Source organism: Melanotaenia boesemani, chromosome 15, assembly GCF_017639745.1.
Source record: "Melanotaenia boesemani isolate fMelBoe1 chromosome 15, fMelBoe1.pri, whole genome shotgun sequence".
In the NCBI taxonomy this organism is placed as follows: domain Eukaryota; kingdom Metazoa; phylum Chordata; class Actinopteri; order Atheriniformes; family Melanotaeniidae; genus Melanotaenia; species Melanotaenia boesemani.
Window position 1 is genome coordinate 32,332,852 of NC_055696.1, and position 26,346 is coordinate 32,359,197.

The following is a 26,346-nucleotide window of genomic DNA, read 5'->3' on the forward strand; positions in this document are numbered from 1 at the left end:
AGGCCTGGTCTAAAGGCTTGATACAACACCAGCTGTTTGAGCTGAAAAGCAGAAAATAAAATGGAGGACGAGTGCAAGGAGGAGGACTTCCATTGTCAGTTCTGAAGATTTCAAACTCTCAACCAGCAGGTGGCAACATATGAAAAATAATGAGTATAAAATCTTATGACTCCTTCAAGAATACCTGCTCTGAATTTCAAAGCAATCCAGCCAACATTTAATAATTTACCATGAAACAACTCAGATTCTTCAGAGGGAAAAAAATATTAAATACATTTGTGATGCAACACCAATTTTAAGCCATTACAAAATGTGTACCTTTAATTTACAAAGATTATTAATCTTGTGAACGATTACACAAACTTGTTGTAAATCTTTTCCATCTTGTCCAACTTTCTAAGTTACATTTGCAAAAGGACAAGGATGGATGCATGGATGGGAACGTTTGTACTCTCATCTATGATGCAGGCGCTCTGTAATTCCCCGTCAGTGTGCAGGTAATCCGTGTGTGTATGGATTTACAAACTGTAGGAGCAGAAACGTAGATGCCAATTACAAATCATACTACCACGTATTCATGGACATCACTGAAAAATAGAGATCTGAAGAAGGTTTTCTTTGTTTAAGCTCTTTATTTAAAAAATGACCATGTTTTATCAGGAAAATACATCTATCTGCACTGCAGTTCAAATATAAAGATTACTCTGAACTTCAGTGGTTCTGACAAACTTGTGGAGGATGGCTGTGTTTGGTGACGTGTCCAGCTGAAGAAAAGAAAGGACATAAAAAATTAGAAAAATAAATCAGGGTAACACTTCAGGTGCATGTGAATAGTGATGATAACCAGCTATAATGAACTGCATAATATGACATTAAGTGACATTTAAGTTGTCTGAAAGCTACGTGGGCCGTGATAAAGAACAGCTGCACATTTTTCAGTGAACATCGTTGGTTTAAAAAACACAAATCAGTAGATATGATACCTTTATTTGGAACAAATAGTTTAAATTGTAAATCAACTTTAAAAAAATTGTGTTTGTGTTTTAAACAGATTTAAGTTTGCTCAGAAGGTGAGATATGAATAATTTCTTTTCATAATTACTGAAAACACAGAAACTCCTCACATTTAATTATGGTTCACTAAAGGCAAGTTTCTTCTCTGGCTCTGACTCATCTGTAAAGTGACTGTTGACAATGAGTCATGAAACATCTTTTCTTGTTAATTCATTTATAAAAGATGAACGTCTGCGTTAGAAAAATACCTGATTTAAACAAAGTAGGAAGTCTAAAACTGCAAGACGAAGCTTAACTATAAATCTTAAGTTGCTTTTTAATAACACTTTGATCAGGTGGAAACTAAAGATAACTGCGAACACGATCTGCTGCTTAAATGACTTCACTCTTGAATTCTGGGTTTATTACGGGTTCATTTGGCCGTGGTTTTGTAAATTAAACTGAAGTGCTCTGATTTGGCTTCCACTGCATGGCGACAGCTGTCAAGGCTCCGGGGCATTGTAAAAACTGAAGCACAAAGCTCTCTGACTAAATCTATATGGCTGCCATGGACATTGGAAACTGTGGAACTGGTTTAAAAGAAGCTCAAATGAAAAAAAACAGGACTGGAAAAGGTTTTTGGCACCAGCTGCTCCTCAGATTGTAAAACTCAATCCCCTCAGCTGTCGGTACTTGCAGTTACATCATCGACAGGGCTTCAGCCAGAAGTTGGTGATATTGGACATTTGTGTTCATTCTTCCTTGGTGACCTTTTCAAAAGCCCCTCAGATATAAAAAGAAAAGCTGCTCACCTGTATGGACCTGCCGAGGTTGGTTAGTGCCGGCTTATAGGTCTCCATGGTGACAGAGTCCAGGCCGATGACATCACTGTAACACTGGTAAACAACAGCAGCGATGCGGTGAACCTGGCAGTGGTTCAGTACTGATGAAACAGCACAAAGAAGAACAAAGAAAGTTTACTAGACCGCTGAGAACTAGACAGACTGTAAGTTTGGAAGCTGCTCGATGATACATCCGCTTGTTTAGACTGAGAGTCTGTAAGTGTACAAGCACCAAAATGACCACATCAGGATGTGGGACTGTGAGCTCAGTGAGTGGAGAGGAGCCTAATGGCACTACATTTCATTCAGTTGGCAGAAACATTTGTCCAAAGTGTGTTTTCTTCACACACATACACACATCAGGAGCAATGTGAAGTTAGGCATCTTGCTAGAGTACACATGAGCAGGCAGAGCTAAGAATCAAACGTGTCTGAAGCCGTTTTCACACTGAAGGAAGCAGTACGAGCTGCAGCCAGCCCTCTACCACAAGTCGCATTATCTTACATATAAATGGCATTTCACACAAGCTGTAAAAGTCAGGTGATGTGCAGAAGCTCAGTGTAACACAGACAAACGATACGTGACAGCCATGACAGAGAAACATAGGCATAATGGAGGGACTGGATCATTGCTCTTGTAGCCGCCTGTAGGGTGTAGAGTTTTCACAAAAAAAAACAAAAAGATTCTCAGATACTAATTGATACTAAAATAAGTACCTAGTTAGATACTGATTAGCACAGATATCAATACGTAAATGCCACTTTGGCAACTGCTGGTTGACAGAAAGGACCAGCCACCTTTACCCATTTCAAACAGGCAATGTAGCGGGCAGCCCCACCCCTACAGCAGGCCCCCTTGTTTACAGCGGTGGCAACTTTGTCACCATATTTAGTTTCAGTCTCCTTTGGCCACTCTTTTTTTAAGCGACTAGCAACACATCTAGCTACTTTTTCTGGTCTTATTGAAGACTTTTGGATACTGGCATGAAAGCACATATAGTTCACTTCTTTTCCATGAGCAACGGCTACTGCCACAGGCCCCGCCCCCATCCAAACTCCATCCTGCACAGTTCCCAGCTGCAGTCAGAGCAGATGTTCACTTCTGCTCCATGACCAGACGGGCTGATACCACCCTGGCTTACATGAATGCCTATTAATGTAGACAAAATATTTAAAAAGTTCATCTTTATAAATCTTTGTGAATCTGGACTCATCAGATCACATGACCTTCTTCCACGGCTTCGGAACCCTTTTCTCTGGTTAGGCTCAGTGATTAGTGGTTTTCTTTTGGCTGCACAGCTGTTCAATCCCTTGAGTTCCCTTTGCACTGTGCATGTTGAAATGCTCTCACTTTCACTATTAAACATAGCCCTGAGTTCTGTTTTTCTTCCATTTGATTTTACCCACCGTTTTAAGCTACTGCCCGCAAGTTAGAGGTTTCCCTAGTACAGCAGACCTCACTCAAATGAAAAGTTCTGCACAAGCCTGTTAATAACCCACTGATTTGAGTCAGGTGTGCAGCAGAAAACATCTAAAACCTGTAGGACAGTAGCTCACCAGGACCAGAGCTGGAGAACCCTGGTTTAAGTGATCGCAAGTCACGATCATTCGGGAATTTTTTCCGTCTACATTTCTTCCTCTATGGCTCCCCACTATCCTTGCAGCTTTTATTAATATGTTGGACAGTTCTTTACCCAATTTTAGTAGTTTCTGCTTCTTCTCAGATGTTTTCTCTGCTTGACGCATGCTAATGATGCAACCCTTCTTAAACAGGCTTACATTTTCCCACGACCACGGGACGCGTCTTCTGACATGGTTGTTCAAGAAATGAGAAGCTACTGTTGCATCAGCTGAGGTTAAAAAACTCGCCAGCTGAAAGATATCTCCCATGCAGTAACTCTCCAATCGGAGGCTCTTACCTATTTGCTTAGTTAAATTCAGGAGGTGACTTTTTATTTTTTTGGCCATGAAATACATAAAACGTTAAATGAGGAACATTAAGTACAAATATTCATAGCAGTTTTTAAGCTGTTTGGATGTGATTTTCTTTGTAATTTTGCTTCCCTCACAGGCAGCAAAAACTAGAAAATGAAAAGAAAAAGTGGAACAATCATGTCTGTAAGGCTGGTGATGCTACAACGCCCGGAGAAGGCGGCTATCTTTCTATTCATACATAACATCATACTTTTTCTTTGCAGTGGTCACATTGAGAGTATAGTAAAAGGGTACATGGTGTGTTCCGTGTTTTCTGGCTCATCTGCAGTGTTGAAATAAAGTATTATAATCTTATATAAAACGTAAAAAGAGGTATGTACGTGTTTTAGTATTTCTATGCAGAATTAACTACTAAATATTTTCAGCTTTTTCAGGACTTCCCATAGTTCTGGTTTTCCTCTAATCTGTGGACAATTTGTCTTTTTATTTGTCATCAGGATCTTTTTAGTGGAGTGTCTATTATTTTCACACTTTATGTTTCTCTATAACGCCCATGAGCTCTTATGAAATTCTGTCATCAAGACATGAGAAGCATCAACTACTCATGTGCTGAGTTTGTCAGCTACCAGATGCTGTAGCATTTATGTGTAGTGAAGGGAACAGCTACAACCGTCCCAGCTGTTCAACTGGAACATTTGACTTCAGAGACGCTGCTAGTACAGATTCACTTTTTCATTTTTAAAACCCTGAGAGACCTGAAACAACAATTAAGGACACAATTTCATTTTTTTGTGCCAAGCAAAATTTATCACAGCACACCTGACGCCAAAATGTCTGAAAGCCTTGAAGAGAGATCAGCCTGGGAACGTAAATGAGAACGTTTTCTAGTGTGTAAGAAAGAAATCTGCCCTGTGCAGTATGATAGGTGAGGGAAAGATGAGTTGGGCTCCTTTTTCTGAAGTGTCCACAGCAGTTTCACGTTGGGAAATGTGAGAGAAAAAAATGACACTGAATCTGACAAGTCATAGAAACTCCAAGTGTACCTGCAGCTGAAAGCCCACTAAGTATGTTGGGTTGCTCCAGGGACCGGCAGACAGGCTGATCGCTGAAAGCACCGGTGTGAAGAGACCGCAGGAAGGGAGCAGAGCTGCCGCACAGATAGTCTTCTGTCTTGTAATCAGCCACGGAGCAGTCTGACAAAACGGTGACTCTCAGCTCTCTGTGCTGCAGACAGTCAAACACCTGCAAGAGACAACGACAACAACTTAAAGCACCTTTCAGGACTGGATATTAATGGATGCAACATTCCTCACATCACTACCACAAACAGGAGCCTGCACAAAGCAGGATTAACCTTTAAAATGCCTTTTTTTCTTTGTTTTATGTAAAAAAGCTCAACACTTTTCATACAGACTTTGTCTCAGTTGTCAGATCATGAAGCTAAAATGATGTAAAATATACTTATTTATGAATATAGCACCATAATCCTGAATTCAAGATTTAAATGTGAATAATACACCATGTAACCATGGCCATTATAAGCGACAGCGGCCAGAGTTTTAAGGGTAACACATGTTATCAACAAACTGAAACTGTGGCAGCAGACATTAAAATTTCCCTTTGCCCTATAATCTATTTTCCTTTCCATTCAAAGATTAAGTGCCTTCATTAGTTTCTAGTTCTCAAACCAGCTCGTGATTCCCGTCACAGTCCCTCCTGTTTGGCTGGAAACAAGTAAAAATCTGAAACAAATGACCCTTCAGATCATGTCTGAATACTTCTATGCTGCTAGATAACAGTCTGGTAGATATTTGCATATGTAGCTTTAATTAGTGAGTGCTACATTCATGCTTTGTGCTCCGTTTTTAACATCACACTCCGAGCTGACAGAATCTAATTAAGTCCTCCTGCTGCCACATCGCTGTGCTTCATGACTGAAACAGAAAGAAACCTGTGCATAGATCTGAATCTGCAATCTGTTTGCAGGATGAGGAGGAGCAGCCGCCCTAAACGTCTGCAAAACAGCATCAGTGTCAATATGCTGACGGAGTGGTAGGATGTACCTTTTGTGTCCACTGAAAGAGCTGATCTTCTGCAATGTGGCAAGTCACCTGGCATATCAAAACCTTCAGGAAACGAGACATTTCATTAAACACTTATAGACGTAACAGATATTTAATCAGTGCTGAAGCAGTAAATGGTAATATAACTTAAAAAATGAACATATGGAGCAGAATAAAAAATAGCTGGAGAGGAAGACAGGTGGGCGTTTAATGCAAGCGTTGCATTGCAGTGAATATTGTGTCTGGATGGCCTGAAAGTACATTTTCAGGTTCAGAAGTCATTCAGCGATTGCGAGGTAAACAAAACACTTAGGAGGACCCACAATAAGGAAAATTGCTCAATTACATTTTCCAGCTGGTGGCGCATGGATTTCATGAGCCACACAATGATCATACGAACAAAGATTGATATGTTGTTTCACTGTTTGCTCCACAAAACATCAGAAAAGACATTTAAATATAGCTCAAGAACTGAAAAGCTAAAAATATTTGCATTTTTGCTTCACATACAAAGATGCATTTCAACACAAATGTTGGTTTCTACCCTCCAAAAAGCAACTGATGATTCCCTGCAGATGTACGTTAAAAAAATCCAACCTTTGCTACATGCCATTTTTATTTCCACCTCCACAAACAAAAAGAAGTTTCCATCCTTTAAATCCCAGACTTCACACAACTGAACACAAAAACCATCTGTGATATAACTCGCTGGCTTGTGGGTCACCGAGACAGAAGTCACCATGTTTAGATAAGTGGGTGGAGGTAGGAAGTTATTGGACAGCGTCCTTCTTTTATGACTTACATCTGTTAAAGTCTAAATATATTTATAGAAGGATCAACGATCAGAGGACTGGATTAAGAGTAAGTGGATGGAGAGGAATCCCAACAATTAGATCCTAACATAAAAAAACAAACTAAATTTAATGAGAAACTTTGGAAACAAACATCATGGATTTAGCTGCAAAGCCAAATAACTAATTTTTAAGATTAAAGCAGTAAAAAGGTGCAATCACGAATCTTAAAAAAGCAAAAAAAACCTTCAAAAGCATCACAAAAATCTTCGTCCTCGGACAGATGAATTATTAAATGATTGTTAATTAAAGCAAACTCCCGCTGCCATGAGGTTTGCACAGCAAGTTTAAACAACCAGAAAACAAAGTGTGGATTTCCATGGTTTCATAATCATAACAGCCTGCTGATGACAGAATGTTCAGTAAATCACTGATATATAAATTAATCGTTAATTGTCACATATCCCATGAACACAGCTGCTCCTGCAGTGCATTTAATACCTGCAGCCATCCGAAGGAAAACAGACTAGTGATGAATTTCAGCTTCGCCGTTCTCTCAGTTGTTCACTGCATTTATCTTGATTAAATCACGTCGGATGACGCCTGGCTAATAGAAAGCATCCACACACACCCCTCCACCCGAGCAACTGTTGGGTTGTAACTCTGTTTTCTGGCAGTTAATGTGACAGACGGCAGATTACCACATTTCATTTATTCTGTGTGTGTAATGGTTTTCTGTCCCACTTCTGAAAACGAAGCAAAGTTTCATTATTTGCTGTTAAAATGCACCGTGGTTACAACACTGCTGTATCAGATCAACTGTGGTGAAATTATCCTTTAATACGTCACCTGTTTGTAGCCTGACTACAAACCAGGCGCAGCTAATGTAATGAGCTCTTAACAGAAATAAGCAAACATCTCGGCAGCACAGAAAAACTCAACCAAAGATGAGAAGCAAATTCATTAAACTCAATGATCACCGAGTCCTCCACGCTTTGAGGCGATAATGATACGTGTTTTTCTCAGCGTGACTCACTGATGGATTGTCCTTGTGTCTGTAGAAAACACATGCAGAGTCCTCGCTGGTTTGCCCAGCTACAGCCCGACACCGCTCGTTCCACACCGATGCTCGGCCAAGCGCGTCCCAGTTTGCAGGGGCGAGAACGTACCCTGACAGAAAGCCTGCAAAGACACACCCGCTCATAGTCAGCAGCAGCTCACAGGACACCATCCTTTTATTCACTTCAGCTGATTTGATGTAGCAATAAGTTTTGTTTTGGTTATTTTATTTAAATTAATGTCTATCTGCTGTATCCAACAATAGAACCCAAATTAAGTACTTTCATTTACAGACACGTCCTCATGAAACATAGTTAGTGCCGTTTACATCTCAAACCCTGACTGGAAAATTACCAGAACTATTTTAACAACTGGCCACATTCATGAGGACCTCTCAGATGTGACAAAATTAACTCTATGTCCAAAAAATGACAATTAAATAAACATATTTCTACATCATATTCAGAAAATCTGCATCATGAAGACATCTTGTGCTTTACAAAGGTTTGATGAACGTTTTACACTTAAAATGGTTCACAAAATAGGACATGATGCATTAATACTGGAGCTTGGCGATTAATCAATTTTCTCAACTAATTCCATTTTTGCCCTTTATGTTTTTTTTCATGAAAACCTGGATTTTTAACACCTTGACGCCTGGTGCTACAAAATATGAGTATAGTCTACCTGAGGAACATTTACATGTGAAAACATATTAAGTATAATTGAAAACTATTGTTTCCCATCCTCATGAAAATCAGTCAGTTTTATTTGTATACCCTTTTACAAAAACCAAAACGTATTTAAAGTGCTTTACAACAGAGTCATATGTAAAAAAAAAAACAATGTATAAAAACATAAAATAATTAAAACAACACAAAGAAACACGGCTGGAAAGTGCTCCAATGCTGCAGGGCATTAACGGCTTTCCAGAAGTGCATAAACAGGATGAGAATAACAAAAAATACACCTAAAAACAAGACTGCCCCAGTCAGAATTAAAAGCCTATTTCTACAAAAGTGTGTCTGCAGCTTCGATTTAACAAGGCTGAGGTCAGCAGTAACGTGACTGTGGGGGCAGTTTTTCCACAGTGGAGGACCATCAAGCACGAAAGGAGGATCCCCCCACTGTTTGTCTCCACCCTGGAAATCCCAGCAGAAGCCGACCCGAAGAACGCAGCGTCCCGCCATGATTAGGATAATTAAATCCCTGACAGGCCATTAACGGCATTAAAAACAAACAGAAGTTTAAAATGGATTCTAAAGAGAACTGGAAGCCGGTGGAGCAACGGCAGCACGGGGTTATGTGTTCACGTCTGGATGTGCTTGTTAAATTCAGGCAGCAGCGTTCTGTACAAGTCGGAGATGAGAAATTGAAGACTGACTGGGGCCAACGTTAGAGGCATTACAGCACAGTCCTGAACTTACGGATGCATAGCCTTCACAAGATCCGGCTGATTGAGAAAGGGTTTCACTTTGAAAAAGCTTGTTCTAACAACAGAACCCATCTGTTTATTAAAGTTCAGCCCACCATCAAACGTTACAGCAAGATTTTTAACGTGATTTAAAAAGGGGCCAGAGCTCTACAGCCGGTGAAAACAGTCGCCACAGTGACGTGCCAAAGCTGGTACAACCAGTCATGCTGTCAAACCCTCTGTGCCAACCACTGCTTTACATCATTTATACAATCCAGTAGCTTAGTAAGCGCAGTATTTTCATTTGGTCTCACGGGCAACTACATCTGCATATTGTCAGCATAAAAAAGAAAAGACAGATTATGTTCTCTCATAACTGACCCCAAAGGTAGCAAACACAATGGGCCAAGAATAGCCCCCAGCTTCTGAGGCTTTAGCTTAATTGTACTGTTTTGGAGACGTGCTTATGCAACTCAGTGGGAATTACTTCATACAAACCTGGATTCGGATCATATGCCATTTGCTGACTTTCACTGATTGTAATGCATCAACACTGTAGTACTTTTGTTTGAAAGATAATAAAGAACTTTCTTGTACACAGTGAAAATAAAGTCAATGTGAGGATTTCTTTGTAAAGTACTGAGCTGTGTTTTCTGTTCCTGAATCACAAAGAAATCTCTGGCTGCACTGGACGCCGGGATGGTGAGAACATTCCTTACAATAAGCACAAGGTTTGGAAATACTCTTAAGATACTCCTAAGTAAAGATGACCCCGTTGACTGATAAGTAAAACACTTGTCATGTCCACAAAAATTACAAAAATAACCCCCAAAAAAACAGAAAATCCTATTCTCATCCCCGACTCATTAAAGAAATATCCGCCAGCACCTGTGAGAGTTCATTTTTGTGCTTGGGTACTCGACCATGGGTTACTGCCGTTATGACAGCTGAAACTGCCGAAGATTTAAACCAGAGCAGAACGCCGGCCACCAGATTTCATTCAGTTTTAATTTCCACACAGCAGCCAAACACTCATTTGTTCTGTAATAATACTGCGTGGGCAGGTACTGTAGTGCAGGGCTATTTAATTCAGACATGTATTGAACAGTTGGGTTATTTAATTTGTTCCTACGATGGCCACAGTCCTGCAGGTTTTCAATGTTTTCCTACTCCAACATACCTACTTACATAAAATGGCTCCAACAGCCTATGAAGTTCTGCATAACCCCTTATCATTTGAGTCATGTGTGTTGGAGCAGGGAAACCTTGAAAACCTGCAGGACTGCAGCCCTTGTGGACCAAGTACATGGACCTGTCACAGGGGCTTAGTGGCTGCTACTTACTGGCTGCATTGTGTCCCACAGCGAGGATGAAGTCTGAACACTGCAGCTTGTTCCCAGAACTCAGTGACTCGGAGACTTCAGGGCTCCAGTGCAAATGAACCTCCCTGAAGGATGATGATAGATAAACAGGAAGATTTTAAAAATGTTTGTGATGCAAAATAATCAGCTAACAACATAAACAACCTGTAAATCCTAGAAAGATTTTTAAGGTTCTCCCCATACTTTCTAATTAATGTAATTCCTTAATCTTTTCAGTTAATACATTTAAATCTCTTAAAGCACAGAAACTAAAACATCATGAACACATTTTTAACAAAGCTTTCATGACCAATTTGTGTTTATGTCAGTCCCTAGTGCTGAATGGCCCTATGTTATTCAGCAAAGTGTTTGTGTTCGTGAGCACCATCAGCCCACGCACAACATAAATGGGATGGGAAAAATAATACAAAGACGTCACTCTCCTAAGATGCACGACAAATTACAGCCCCCACAATGACCGCATCCCCTGACAGTCGCTTCGACAAACATCTTCATAAAGGGAAATTAACTGCTGTTGCATTAGTTTGTTAGTTTTAATTTGTTTGGTTTCAGCTGCATGTCCATCATTACCTGTCACATTTGAAATTTTAGCTCGCAATTAATTTGAATAAGTAATTTAATTTTACATGTTCATTATTTACAATAGTATAAGCGTACTTAAAACTGGACTGTACCCATGGACCTTACCAAGAATACCAGGTATTCAATGGCTTTAAATTAACATTATATTTGTGATTTAGAGTTTGTAAATAAAACATTGTGGACGTCATGTCTATGCAGAAGACAGGAGCACAACAACATTAAATCATTACAAGCCGATCAGCTTCATCAAGCATAGGAAACAATGCTGACTTATGGCACTTCCATCACATTCACTCAGCTGTTTTTGTTTTGGTGTTTTGTTTTGTCTTGTTTTTTTAATGCAGATGAAAGATAATGATGAAAGGTAATGCTTCAAGATGGAAAAAAAATGTAACATGCAAGATAATAGATAAAGGTTCATATTTACAAATTCTTCAGTAAATGATGTTAAGCATAGACGTGTTGACAAAGGCCACAATTCTCTTCTGAAGCCATGCATGCAAGTTATTAGCAGAAAATGCTCAAAAGCAGAGCTTCAGTCAGGGGTGTCTCGCTCCGGAGGGCTGCAGTCCTGCAGGTTTTAGATGTGTCCCTGCTACAACACACCTGATTTAAATTAATCTTCCCTCAACAGCTCGTTGTCAAGTGCTGCCAGGTATGATGGCCCATTAATCTGATTCAGGTAGGAAACATCCAACCTGAAAGACAGCACCCTTCAAGGAGCAGCCCCTATTAATCCACCAGCGCTAGTCCGGCTTTTTCTGTGAAATTGTCTGACTTCAAAAAGTTCTGCAGCCGATTATTCACCTAATATGACAACAGAGTTTACAGTAAATGTCTCTTTAATGTGTATTTTCTGTATTCTAACAAAACATTGGAATCCAGCCGAGATTAGCAGATTTCTAATATATATGTAGCTGGTCCTACTTCTCCAGTTTTAATCCAGGGTGAGGATTTTTACACAAATTATTTTATTCACAGCTGAATTGTTTAATATAATGTACGGTAGAAAATTTAAGGGTTCAACATGTTTATCCGGTGCCTCATCAATGAGGGGCGTTGAAGTGAAACCACACTGAAATCTCGTGTCATGTTAGCTACGTTAGCAAACAGCTACTGGAAGGTGGCTGTCTGGGTGCCACGCGTGACACAAACCAGTTAAAAATACGAGGAAGATGTCTACATTCTACTTTACTTAAATGGGAATATTAAATTTGATTCAAGTAACTTATTAAACATTTCGTTTTGTGCCTTCCTGTCTCCATGCTACGTTGCTAACGTCATTCACCTCTTTTCCTCCAGTTCTCTGCGGATTTGTTGATCTTCTTCGTTTTCATCAAAATCTTCTTCCTCTTCGTCCACAGCCCGAGAATAAACCGACAACACTTCACCGAAAAACGTGGCCATATTCGCAGAGTATGGGACCAAAACGAAAGTTTAGCTAGCGAAGCTACCTGAAGCCTTAACTGGTACACAGCACTTCCGCCAGAAATGCCAACAAAATAAAAGCGTCCGAACAACGTTTAGTCCTTCATAATAAAAGCGTTTATTCCAAACAAGGATCCTATGGACCACTTGGTCATGGTCGAAGGTCAAAGGGAATCTTGTTAAGGCCTTCTGACTCAATCAAGTGTACTGCTTATATACATGCACTGTTACAGGCTTAAGCTGGAGCACTGCAGATGAATAGAGGAAAACCAATGAAGCACTAATTATTTCTTCCTTGTAACAATGCTTCTTGACAATAAATCGTATACAGTTGGAAAGCCTGTTTATTTCCCTTTTAAATGGAATTTCTAAGGAAATGTTTAAAACATTTAGTGGGATGAGCAGCAGCATAGTGTATGAGGGCTGTGCCTGTGAAAAATTGGTCAAATTGTCTTTGCCATGCCAATCAATTTATTCTGCTGTTGTTTGGCATTGTTCATTGGCTGATTGAAATCTGAAAAAACTATACATGTTGGAAATCGAACAATTTCTTAATTTATCAGACAGTAGTCTCAGTACCATGTAAAAGAACCATACACAGCAACAGCTGCTTGGCACCTCCTCCTCATGCTGATCACCAGCTTGGTCACACACTGCTGTGAGGTAGCATCCCATTCCTCAACCAGCATTTCTCACCACTCAGCCAGTGTGGCTGAGTTGGTCACTCTGGCAAGACCAGCACGCCAAAGCTGGTCCCACAATCATTCAGTGGGGTTGACTGGTCACTCTCAAATTCTAGAGGAAGTCTGATAAACGCAGCTCTGTGGGGGCAAGCATTGTCGTCCTGGAGGATAGTTTGGTCCCACACTGTGGAGATATGGCACTGCCACAGGTTGCAGAATCTTATCAGGCTCCAGTCAGGCATCTGCTTAGTTGTCAAACTAACATGGTCTTTATTGGAAATGTAACTAAATGTAATTTCCTTAACAAGAAGGCCTCAGTTTGATGCTCTAATGTCTGCTTGTAATCCAAACAACACTCAAAAAAAAAAAAAAAAACTCAACAGGATCCTCAAGATGCAATTGAACAGTTTACTAAAACCAAAGTATTAAAAATAAAAAATAGAATTTTGAGAGAATGAGAGATCAAAAACTGTGCAGCTCTAGTCCACGCTTGTCTGACTGTCTGGTCCGGTAACAACAGTCACCCCGGTTCTTACATGCATCTTATATCCAAATCTTTTTAGAGTTACTGTATCCTCCCTGAAGTTACATGAAATTAAATAAAGCATTTTAAAGTATTCTTCTTATTTTCTAGATCAAACTAAATAACACACATATTTTAAAAATATTGAAAACAAACATTAAACCTTCACCATAATGACTTAAACTATTAATTTACCAAAAAAAATGCACTTAGGCTTCTACAGTTAAAATAAAGAAGTTTAACTTATTACTATTTTTTCCCAGTTTACAAAGACTAATGTTTCTGTTTTGAACTTTTTTAAGTTTATAGTTGATAACAGAGCACATTAACTGTTTGGGAGCTTTATCTTTCCATAAAACTTGTGTGTGTGTGTGTGTGTGTGTGTGTGTGTGTGTGTGTGTGTGTGTGTGTGTGTGTGTGTGTGTGTGTGTGTGTTAATTTGAAATGAGGTCTTTCTTTTTTCTTTTTTTTTTTTACAAGTCTGTCTTTAAACAATATTCTGTTATTCAGTTTTAATTTTTCTGTTCATCTCATACCATGTATGCAGCTTTCAAAATACCTAATCAGACTGCAGATGCTCCTTATTACCTGCTGCAGAACTTCATACCCAAGATAGAGCTGAATTAATTTAATAACTTTCCGGGGTAAACCATCAGTGTTAGATCATTTCTTAGCCAGAGACGGGATTACAGGAATCAGCGGCTATTCCAGGGTATTTTTAGATTTGGGGTTATTGCTTTAAGATTGACCTGTAACATGTAATCCTCCAAACCTTAATTTTTCCTGACTCATCCACAGAAATTCCTTAAATTCCTAGCCCACAGACAAACACAAAAGCGTCATTTCTGACAATCCTTAAAAGAAACTTAAAATTCAGGGCTGTATTAAAGTCTGTCATATGATTTAAGGCTGTGGCTCTCCAGTAGATTCACATATGTGTGGCTATTTAAAGCATACTGACTTAAAAAGGCAGAGGGATTAAAGCGATGATGCCTGATATGCTATTTTTCACTCTTTTGGCCAACCAAATGTAAACCTAACACACTACACAAACCTGCCAGCTTTTTATGGCAATGTATAATTAAGATGAACGGAAGAAAGCGGGAAAGCAGAAAGTATACTGTTTAGCATGGCTAGCTGGAGACATAAGCCAAGTCATATTAGGGAAAATTGGCCTCAAGTTGACTGCACAGCATCCATCCTTTTTATTGTGTTGTATAATTTATTTTTCTGAAAGCAGTGCTGTGGGAGATGAGGAGAAAACAGAAATGTGATGTTATCAGCATGGCCATAAAAATTCCTTATTGTCACCACAAAATGTCTAATCTTAGAAAGACAAACTGGATCGCAGGGCAAAGCCGGGAGTTGAATGGAGAGTAAGTTCTATTAGCAGTGTGGTACAATAATGTATCAGGAGGCCATAAAGTCAACAGCAGAAAGGTTTCCTGTCACAAACTGGAGCAACATGCTAGGAGGAAGCTCCAGGCTGCTGTTAGTATAACTGATGGTATAGAGAGGAAGAGTGGGAGGCATGTTCTGCAGCTCAACAAACACTAAAGCCTCCAGGGCTTAAAACTAAAAAGAAGGAATTTATTGTTTATTGAAACAGGGAATCAGGACAGATTGTCAGAGGACAAAAACATTCATGCTGAGTCTGTCCATCCTCATTTTGTCCCAGAAGCAACAAGGATGAGGATGCTGGTTCCATTTGTTTGTTTGTCCTAAAGTCAGGTCAAGAGCACCGGATCCCGCCCATTGACCTGACTTATAGTGGCTGGCAGGAACATGCACAGATAATTAATGAGATGGGACTTTACTGATATAATTTATGTCAACACACACCTACACACACACACATCCTCAGTTAGGAGCATTTTATGAATGCTCAAAAATAATTTCTCAAAATGCTGTTATTGTATGAAATGCATATAAGATACACAAGAAGAGTGTAAACGAGTTTTTTCAAGGCAGATAACAGTTTCCTTTCACCTTTGAGGAAACAGAACAAATATATATATATATATATATATATATATATATATATATATATATATATATATTTATATATATATATATATATATATATATATATATATATATATATATATATATATATATATAAAACAATTAAACGATTAACAGTTAAAACGATTAAAATTCTAATTGCTATTAATCACATTGTTACGCACAAAATGTCTCTTTCCTTTAAAAGAAGGCCTACGGCTATGTAAAGAAAATGCAGTAAATTGTGGTTTACTAACACGACATCAGGGGTCTCCAACCCGTGGCTCTGGACCTTCCACAATGTCTCTAAATACGTGGCTAAAATATTTTTTAATCTATCTTTCCTGTCTTTAGGTTGGAATCCAGGGACTTTTTATTTTTATTTTTTAACTTTACATAATTTTCCACAAATATCTACATCCTTTAAAAAAAGTCTGTTTATCCTTTTTTTTTATAAAGGTTTTCAATTCAATTCAAAACCTTTATTGTCCCCAGAGGGTTTTTCTTCATTTTAAAACCTAAAAATGGAAATAAAAATGTGGTTCTTCAAAAACAAATATCCTATGGTGGCTCTTCATTTAAATATATATTAAGTTTCCTTTTTTAAAAGTCTGGTAACATTTGCGTCTCTAAAGGAGTTTTATTTAGCTGGCTGAGGGAAAAATGTCTCTTTGGATTGGAAAGGCTGCAGACCCCTGCACTAAACACATAAACAGGTTTAGCAGCAGTTTTCTCTTTAAACACCAACAGTTTAAATGTTTCTTCATATATAAAATCAAATATTTATGAGAAAGAAGGATGAATTGTTCAGGATTTACTAACTAAAAGGTAAAAAGTCAGCAGGATGAATTTAAAGCTGTGAAGCTGCTTCCTTCTAAACACAGAAGGAACAATATGTGATGAATATCAGCATCAGGTGAACAGACAGAAAGCAGGATGAGAATCTCACAGCTTCTAGATGGTGAGGAGAGAGAAATATTCACAATATGCACAATAACTTCCATCCATGCAGCTTCACTGCTTCATTATCCACATTTCTGGCCTATAAATTCTCCAAACTTTCATTCTTAGCTTGACTGTTTAGCTTCACCTGCAGCCTCCGCTACCAGGAGTTAAGGGGTTAACATCTCGTTTCCAGGTGTAGCGTCATGTCTGTAGATGGAACTATAAACATGTGTGGTATCCACAGAAAGTCCAGAATCTCAGCTACCAGCTCAGTGAAACCATTTCTATCACCAACAAACACAGTTAAGACAACAATAATTCAAAGACCAGGTTCACTGTAAAACGGGGAATACTAGGTCTTTGGATTTACTAAAATAAAGCTGATCTATTTTACACAATACGTTTATGTTTTTTCTGTGAGCATGAATTAATCAGGTTTATTTTACATATTTAAAAAGAATAATGCTGGTGCTTGATTTTATTATGTTGAGTGAAAATGTTTTAATCAAATAACTGAACAAGATCTAACTGAGTTTGGTTGAATGCTTGTAAAAGGCGCCAGAAAGCGCAATTACTTGGTTAACGATAGGTGGAGATAGTGAATCTGGTGGACCTGAACTTGCTCGCGCCCTTCAAAAACACAGAAGAAGAAGTAGTGTGTCTGGAGCAGGAAGCCGCCAAAAGTACAGGATTTTCTTTTAAAGAGTGCTTTTGGTATTACTATTGGTACTTATGTTGTGAAAGAACATTTTTCATATGAGGAACCAGAGGTTATTGGCACTGTCCTTGAGGGGATCCAGGTTTTGAAGGATCTTGACAATGTAGCATTAGCTGTCGCTATGCTGTTTGGACTGATATCTGCCCTGAACCTAAGCTACCCTGCTGATCTCCGCTACACGTTTGAGGTAATCCAGAACATTTTCATGGAACTGGATGGAGGCAAACTTTCCAACAAAGCACTTGCTCTAAAAAACAGGCAGATTGAATGAGTCAGAGCAGCACTGCCAACAACTTAAAAAAACTACAGTATACCTAAATAATGCTGACATCTGCTGTTGCTATAATGTGTAAAGCCCTATTTCACTGTTTTCTCTGTTTTATATTTGTACTATTTTTGTCAGAAGCTTTACATATGTGGTGAATAGTGAATTCACTGTTCTTTATCTGACCGTTTTATTTCTTTATGAATCTAGCAAAAGCACTTCAGATGAGTGAAGTTTTATGGTTGCAGGTTCCACTGGTGGGAAAAAGACAACGTTCTGGATATTTGTTTTCATTTTGAACTTTTTACAGGAAACATTTAATGCAAGTTTTGCACATAGATCATTTTTTCTTTACTAAAATATATATGCAGGGTTAAATTTTGTTGCCTCTTTTAAATTTTGGTTTTGTGCTGTTAACTTGCTTTAGAAACAGCTTTCAGTACAGTCATCTAGAAGTACTTTCTAATAGAGCTGTTATGCATTTGCTCTTAAAATGTACCGTTAAACATACCAGACTTTTGTTTTTGTAGCTTCATAATAATTAGGGCTGTGTATTATGGCTAGTTTCCTGAAACAGTTCAGTTTTGAATCACAAAGTTTTGATTAAATCTTCAATTTAGCCTTTATGTAAATAGGTACCTTTTATATACCAAATTTGCTTGGCTATATATTGTTTTCAAAAACAATATCACCACACTATTGTTTTAGCATTAACATTGTAGACTTTTGCATAACAAGAATTTATTTTTGGATTGGAAATCTAGTCTTTTACTACCCGGTCCTACTTTTGAGTTAACTATTTTTAGAGGCTTAATGTTGTTGAAGGAATGTTTGATGGTTTGAAGTGCATATTAAGCAGTAACTGCAGCAGATAAGGGCAGAAAACACACCATCTATGCAGAAAACAGCCCTTCCTTAAAATATCCTTACACAGAATGGAGACAGTTTTGCATTGTTCTCATTCAACCTTGCCAAGAGTATTATTGAAGTTTTAAAGCCTCAACATAGTTCACTGACAAAATACAGTTAAAGAGACAGAACTTCGAGTCATTGCCCTTTTTTTGTGAAAGTCAGTGTTTTTTCATTTGTCTGCAAACTTGGGAATGAAACCAAAAATACATTTAATGGATCAGGGTAAACTTAGGAAAATAACTTGGGTGTTAGGGGCATTGTGGGTTTTAGTTTACATAATTAGTTTTAGATAACTGAGAAATCCATTTAAGCAACAGTTGATAAATATTGTGTTAAACTAACACAATTAAAAAAAACATTTTAATGTAAATATATACATTGGTTAAACAAGAAATAGTTGATTCAGACAAGGAAGAAGATCATTCCAGTTCAACGTATTCTGATTATGTGGGACTGATGTACACATTGAAATTAAGTAAAATCCAAGGATATTTTTTTTCAGTGTACACAAAGTTCGAAAAATATGTAAACACAGATGATGTTTCCCCATGAACACGAACAAACGGCTCCTCTACTGAAAGCTCACATCTCACAGATTCCACAGCTGGAAGTTTCATCTCGCTACGACCAAGATTCACCGAACCAGAGGTAGAAGAAGACCCGATTTATGCTTCACGCTTGTAAAAGTCAGAAAGCATGTCTTACCTTTGCTGTCGTGCCTAAATTAAAACCACATTTATTAAAAAAAAATAATAATGAATAAATAAAAATTTCTTGTTTGTCTGAGTCGTTTGTTCGTGTTCATGGGGAAACGTCATCTGTGTTTACATATTTTTCGGACTTTGTGTACCTGGTCTTTTAATTATTGTTGTCTTAACTGTGTTTGTTGATGATAGAAATGGTTTTACTGAGCTGGTAGCTGAGATTCTGGACTTCTGTGGATACCACACATGTTTATAGTTACAGCTACAGACCTGACGCTACACCCGGAAACAAGATGTTAACCCTTAACTCCTGGTACCGGAGGGGTATTTTTTTTTTTAATGAAGAGCCACTGTAGGATATGTTTTTTTTTGTTTTGTTCTTTTGAAGCACCACATTTTTATTTCCATTTTTAGGTTTTAAAATAAAGAAAACATTTATGAAAAGCGGATAGACAGACTTTCTTCTAAGGGATGTAGATATTTGTGGAAAATTATGTAAAGTAAAAAAAAAAAAGTCCCTGGTTTCCAACCTAAAATATTTTAGCCACATAATTTAAGACATTGTGGAAGGTCCAGAGAGCCACTTACAGCTCCAGAGTTGAAGGTTGGAGACCCCTGATGTAGTGTTAGTAAACCATAATTTACTGGCCTTCTTTTAAAGGAAAAAGACATTTTAGTGTGTAACGATGCGATTAATCGCGATTAAAAAATTTTAATCGTTGCCTGCACTAATATATATATATATATATATATATATATATATATATATATATATATATATATATATATATATATATATATACATACATATATATACATACATATATATACATACCATGGTCCTCAGATGGAAAAGGGTGGAGTGCTCTCTCCGGGTCTGCAGTAGGGTCCTGCCCCAAGTGGAGGAGTTCACGTATCTCGGGGTCTTGTTCACGAGTGAGGGAAGGGTGGAGCGGGAGATCGACAGGCGGATCGGTGCAGCATCTGCAGTGATGTGGACTCTGCATCGGTCTGTCGTGGTGAAGAAGGAGCTGAGCCAAAAGGCAAAGCTCTCGATTTACCGGTCGATCTACATTCCTACCCTCACGTATGGTCACGAGCTGTGGGTAGTGACCGAAAGAACAAGATCGCGAGTACAAGTGGCTGAAATGAGTTTTCTCTGCAGGGTGGCCGGGCTCTCTCTTAGAGATAGGGTGAGAAGCTTGGTGATCCAGGAGGTGCTCAGAGTAGAGCCGCTGCTCCTCCACATCGAGAGGAGCCAGATGAGGTGGCTCGGGCATCTGGTTAGGATGTCTCCTGGACGCCTCCCTGGTGAGGTGTTCCAGGCACGTCCCACCGGAAAGAGGCCCCGGGGAAGACCCAGGACACGCTGGACAGACTACATCTCTCGGCTGGCCTGGGAACGCCTCGGGATCCCCCCTGATGAGCTGGTGAATGTGGCCGGGGAGAGGGAAGTCTGGGTTTCCCTGCTTAGGCAGCTGCCCCAAGTGACAAACGATGGATGGATGATTTGTTGTCTAGTTGCTTTGTCAACTTTGTCTTTGTATTTCTGTTTCAGATCTTTCAATTCTGATATAAGCAGCTTGTATTCTTCTATTCTGTCTTTTTTAAGTTTACTTCCAACTGCAATTAATCTCCCCCGTTTTACTGCTTTTAGTGCATAGATTTGTCTCACCATTATTGTTTACATGCATATAATTTTGTATATCAACTTTCATTTGTTGGACCACTGTCTCATTGTTGAAGGTTCCTGCATTCAGCCTCCATATTGTATTTCTTTGCACTTCAGTTTAATTTTTGAATAAACTGCACTATGATCACATATCAGCCACTCCTATATCGCTTTCTCGTATTATGTTCCTATGCTCTTTCTGCACAAAAAATTAGTCAGCTCTGGAATATACAGAGTAATGACTATTATCTTTTTAGCATCTCTCCACACATCAATAAATCCTATTTTATTCCATGTTCCTTTCACAAACGTAGATATTAATTTCTTGCTTCTCTTTTGACTAGTTGTGTCTAGTTTATAATCCATTATCACATTCATATCTCCTTCACAGACAAATATACCTTCAACTTCAATTGTAATAGTGTTCAGCAAGGATTTGGAAAATTCTTTGTTACTCTCAGGTTCAAGATTTCACATAAAAGTAGTGGAGATGGAAAAGAAGGCATCAGACAATGAAATGAAAAAACAAATTCAAGACATGCACAAGACTGAATATGACACAACCTGCAGAGTATTTAGGACAGCTTACAAAATTGGTAAGCATGGGAGTTCCTTTACTGATATACCAAATGATGTAAGACTGCAAGAGTTAAATAGAGCGAGCATGGGCCGAGTTTTACAATCAAACAGCAGGTGCTGAAATCACTGACCATGTTTCAACAGATATGAAAAGAAAATAGTGTGTGCTGATTGATAGGTCCGCCAAAAATAGTGGCAAGTCTGTTTTGGTGGCCTGTGTTAGGGCTGCTATTGCTAACAAAGAACCAGACACAGTATTTTTTGAGCTGCTTGAGTTGGATGGGACCACAGCAGATGATATCACAAAGACACTGCTGGGATGTCTTCACAAACATGGCTTTGATGACCAGTTTTTGTGCGAGTGTTTAGTGGCCTTTGCATGTGATGGAGCTTCTGTGATGCTGGGCAGAAGAGCAGGAGTTGCTACACAGCTTTGTTCAAGATTTCCAGACCTGCTTGTGTGGCACTGCTCAAACCATCGTCTGGAATTGGCTGTTGGAGATGTCCTGAAGGAAGTCAGTAGACTTAACCATTTCAAGATTTTTTAGACGAGCTGTACAGTCCATATCACGCCTCACCTAAAAACCAGAGAGAGATTTCACCGCGCAGAGCATTGGCCAGCGTCTTCTGGTCATCGGGCGCGTCTTGACTGACTGCTGCGTAGCTTCAAGTGAAAGAACTGTAAAAGCGGTTTGGGAGAGCTACAAACTGCTCCAGGTTCACTTTTCTACTGCAGCTAATGATGTGAGCAGGGATTCAACAGAGAGCAAAATACAAGGGATTCCATGACGTTCTCACCTATATGTCCTTTGTTTTCAATCTTGGAGTCATGTATGATGCCCTCACAGAGCTCAATGATCTTTCAAGGATGCTCCAAAAGAGAGACATGACACTGCAAAGACGCTGCTGGCCAGACAGATTCGAGTCTTTGAATCCATGGTATCCGCACCAGGCCCGTACACAAAAGCTGTTCTTCAAGCCCAGAAAGAAACGTCTTTCAAGAATGTAACTCTTCATGAAATTGAGAGAATTATGAAGATCAATACAGGGCAGTTCTTTCACAGTATGGCAGAAAATATAAATTGCAGAATAAGTCCATCAACCTCCTCACATGTTAGCACGCAAAGCTCCTTGCATATGTGGCCAGCAGTTGTTTGTCCTCTGCCAGCCACCGTACGAGGCTGAGCCCCTGCTTCCCCGTTGTACTTCCGCATTCCCCATTAACACACCGTAGCATTTAAGCGCCGCAATAACCAGGTACAGGTAAGCTGTGCTCCTGCTGCTTCATTGTTTCGGCTTTGTCATTGTTGCTGCCGTTAACCTGGTAGGTTTCTCTTTTTATCTGTCTACGTGCTCATGTATCTCGGCTGTGCTAATGTCATTTACGTTTTTTTATAGACGCTGTCTGTCTATTTTTAGAGCCCTTCTCTCCTTTAAAACACTGATTTTATTTTAATATTGTGCTCCTTTTTGCCGCAGGGTCTGGTCCGAGCGTGGCTGCCCGGGAAGGTGGAGGGTTTTGATGATAGAGTCTCTCACTTCAGCCCCATCACTCCTTGTGTGACGTGGTATTTTTGCACACCCCTCACTTATTTTGCATGCTTTTGTTGTCCTATTGTTTGCTGTGGATGTGTGTGTGTCTTACACGGAGCGTAGTGAGTACTCTGTTCCATAGACAACTGCGGCCTCTCACTGCGTGCACCCGCGGCCGGTCAGCCCCCCTGCATTTGCTAACTTGGTGAGCACCTTGTCCTAATAGTTCTTTTTTTTCTTTCCATAAATTTTTTTAGAATTAAACTCAATCATTCTTTTATTGATTTTAATAGTGTTGCCTGTCTATATATTTGGTTGTTGTAAATAAATTTGGTTAAACTTAATTTTTTTTTAGTCTCTGTCTCTCCTTGACCACCATCTGCAGTTATACATTCACATGGGTCCTAAGCCATTGGGCTCGGTTACATTTTCTGGCGTTGTCGGCAGGATCTGCAGTGGTGGTCAAACTGAGTTTTGAGGTTTTTTTGTTTGTTTTTTTTTTCTCCTTTCTTTTTTAGTGGTAGGTTAGTTTTATGGTGTGTGTGTGTGTGTGTATATGTATATAGATATATTTTTTTAGGCCCAAATAGAACAGCAGTGTGCCCCTTGAGAGACCTGCTGGAGTTCGTATCGCTGGTCGCCTTCGCTCCATGCTCCTCATCTGTTCTGCGCCTTGGTGTTCTGCACTCCAGTCATGGCAAACGAAATACAAGACCTTAGAGACTTGGTTGATCAACTCCGTGCTGAGAATGAGGGGCTGCAAGGCAGAGCTGCAGCCAGCACTTCCAATGCAGACGCTGGTGCAGCTGGCCCTGTGAATATTAACCCGAAGGATCCTTCACCTGTCGAAAGGTTGCTCTATATCCCTGGGAAGAGGAAATGCCCTCCCTTTAGAGGGACCTCTGGGATCCCTGTTGAGGATTGGGTAGAGGAGATGAGAGCAACGCTAAGGACCAGACAATTGAATTCAGTGGACCAAGCTTATTTTATTTATGATCATTTAGAGGGAGAGGCAAAAGATGAGATAAGATACAGACCCAGAGCAGAGAGGGAAGACCCGGAGAAAATTCTGTGTATTTTGCAAGATATGTATGGGTGCTCTAGGTCATACGTTTCTCTGCAACAGTCATTTTTTTCTAGGAGACAGCAGGAGGGAGAATCATTGCATGAGTTTTCACATGCACTATGGTGTTTGATGGAAAAGGTAGAACGTTGTGCCCCGAGGCAAATGCCAGATGCCCCCATTCTTCTACGTGACCAATTTGTTGAGCATGTCATGGATCCTTCCCTTCGCAGGGAGTTAAAGAGGTTTGTGAGGCAGTCTCCAGGTTGCACTTTGTTCGAGGTTAGAGCAGAAGCCATTCGTTGGGAGCGGGAAGGCAGACCAGAGGAGCCACGTGTTAGAAGTCACTCAGTTCCTTCGTTTAGTGCTGTGCATTACACGTCCGATAGAACACCTAGCAAAATGCCCAACCGGGAGATTACAGAGCTACGGCAGCTACTAGAGAAACAGCAGGAGCAGCTTAACAAACTGACTCAGGGGTTACTAGCATTACAAGGGGCTCCTCGGCCACCATCTAGGCCTACACGCCCAGGCTTGGTTATATGTCGCCGCTGTCAAAAACCAGGTCATTATGCCCGGGACTGCGATAATGAACGTGTCATTCCCCAGTCTAGGGTCCCACCATTAACAGCTGCAGTGTCGGGGATGCAAGAGGCGGGAAACTTCGCCCCCCCAGATGTGAGGAGCCGAGCATTAGGTGGGGAGGATACCGGCTTACAGGCCGACATACTGCAAGCAGCCAACAGCCTTGTGGCGCCATGTCCGAAGGTAACTGTGCAGTTAGGAGATGTTACTGTTTTCGGGACATCCCTAGGCCTTGTAACTGGTTAAAGTTAACGGCCGCTAATGGTTTTGATATCCCTTACGTCGGTTTTGTTGAGCGTAATGTTACTATCTTCGGGCAGGTGTTACCTCAGCGGGGTATCCTGATTGTTAAGGACCCTCCAAAGCAAGGTGGTCCCTCAGCTGTTAAGGGGGTCCTGGGAATGAATGTTATCAGAGTGTTATCGCCAGTTGTTTCATGAGCATGGCCCTAATCTCGTTAATCTTCCCGATGTACAGCAGGCACCCACCTCATGGCAGCACCCCTTACAGCTCTGCCATCAGGCTGAGTCTCATGCCTCACCACCCAGAAGGGGCATGGCTCGAGTGAGAGGTAGGCAAACTGTTATCATTCCAGGGGGTTCAGTCAAGTGGGTTACCGCCACGTGCTCTTCTCATTTTGGTCAGCCTGCAGGTGCTGCCCTGATTGAGCCCTTAGAAGATGGCCGGTCTCTTCCCGAGGGCCTTTTGATTTCCCCTGCTGTGGTCACCGTGCATAGAGGTACAGTGCATGTTCCTGTTGTTAATGTTGGTAAGGTTGATGTAGCCCTACACCCGTGTCACGCTATCGGCATGTTGAGCCAGGTCGATGTGGTGAGTTTGCCGGAGGGTGTATCATTCATACAGCACGAGGCGTGTGGCGTTAGAGCCACAGTCTCCTCCCATGCAGTTACAGTGAGCCCTGTGAGGGAACAGATTGAGTCTCTTGACCTTTCTGCATTATCGGTGTCAGACCAGCAGAAAGTCCGGGCCCTGCTACTCAAACATGAGAGTGTGTTTGCTACTTTAGATTTAGACCTAGGTTGTACCACGCTTATAACCCATGACATTCCTTTGGTCGATGACACCCCCATCAGACAGAGGTACAGACTCATCCCTCCGTCTGATTATGATGAAATCAGGGCGCATATACGCAAACTGCTCGACGCTCAGGTTATTCGGGAAAGTTGTAGCCCCTATGCCTCTCCAGTAGTCCTTGTAAGGAAAAAAGATGGCAGTCTGAGACTGTGCGTCGACTACAGACTGCTGAACAGTAGGACTAGAAAGGATGCTTTTCCCTTACCATGGATTGAAGAGTCCCTGGATGCACTTTGCAGAGCACAGTGGTTCTCCACCATTGACCTGGCCAGTGGGTACCACCAGGTGGCAGTCACAGAGAAGGACAAAAGTAAAACAGCCTTTTGTACACCTTTCGGCTTGTTTGAATTTCAAAGGATGCCCTTCGGCCTGTGCAATGCCCCTAGTACTTTCCAACGGCTGATGGAGCGGATGTTTGGGGATCAGAACTGCCACTCTCTACTGCTGTATTTGGATGATGTCATTGTGTTTGCCCCCACAGTGGATGAGCACTTGGACCGATTAGAGTTAGTTCTCGGCCGTTTCGGGGGGGGAGTGCCTGAAAGTCAAGCTGGGCAGGTGTAATTTCTTTCAGCAG

General features: G+C 40.3%; 2 protein-coding genes across 3 annotated transcripts; one reads left to right on the plus strand and one right to left on the minus strand.

The window, feature by feature from the left end:
• Positions 1–609: 609 nt before the first annotated feature.
• psmg1 (proteasome (prosome, macropain) assembly chaperone 1) lies at positions 610–12,567 on the minus strand. Its single transcript, XM_042007669.1, has 7 exons — positions 12,349–12,567; positions 10,440–10,543; positions 7,660–7,805; positions 5,833–5,895; positions 4,813–5,011; positions 1,806–1,936; positions 610–764 (listed from the first exon to the last, which is right to left on the minus strand). Exons 1-7 carry the CDS (start codon positions 12,465–12,467, stop codon positions 687–689), a joined length of 840 nt encoding a protein of 279 aa, XP_041863603.1. The 5' UTR covers positions 12,468–12,567; the 3' UTR covers positions 610–686.
• A 10,345-nt stretch (positions 12,568–22,912) lies between these two features.
• LOC121653904 lies at positions 22,913–25,390 on the plus strand. Of its 2 annotated transcripts, none has more exons than XR_006012881.1 (3): positions 22,913–23,061; positions 24,699–24,857; positions 25,152–25,376. XR_006012881.1 is itself a non-coding variant. In XM_042007667.1 (3 exons), exons 1-3 carry the CDS (start codon positions 23,721–23,723, stop codon positions 25,340–25,342), a joined length of 1,254 nt encoding a protein of 417 aa, XP_041863601.1. In that variant the 5' UTR covers positions 23,383–23,720; the 3' UTR covers positions 25,343–25,390. The 2 variants fall into 2 exon arrangements, 1 of the variants encoding a protein (XP_041863601.1); XM_042007667.1 differs by lacking the exon at positions 22,913–23,061 and having other exon boundaries at positions 23,383–24,857; positions 25,152–25,245; positions 25,320–25,390.
• Positions 25,391–26,346: the final 956 nt, after the last annotated feature.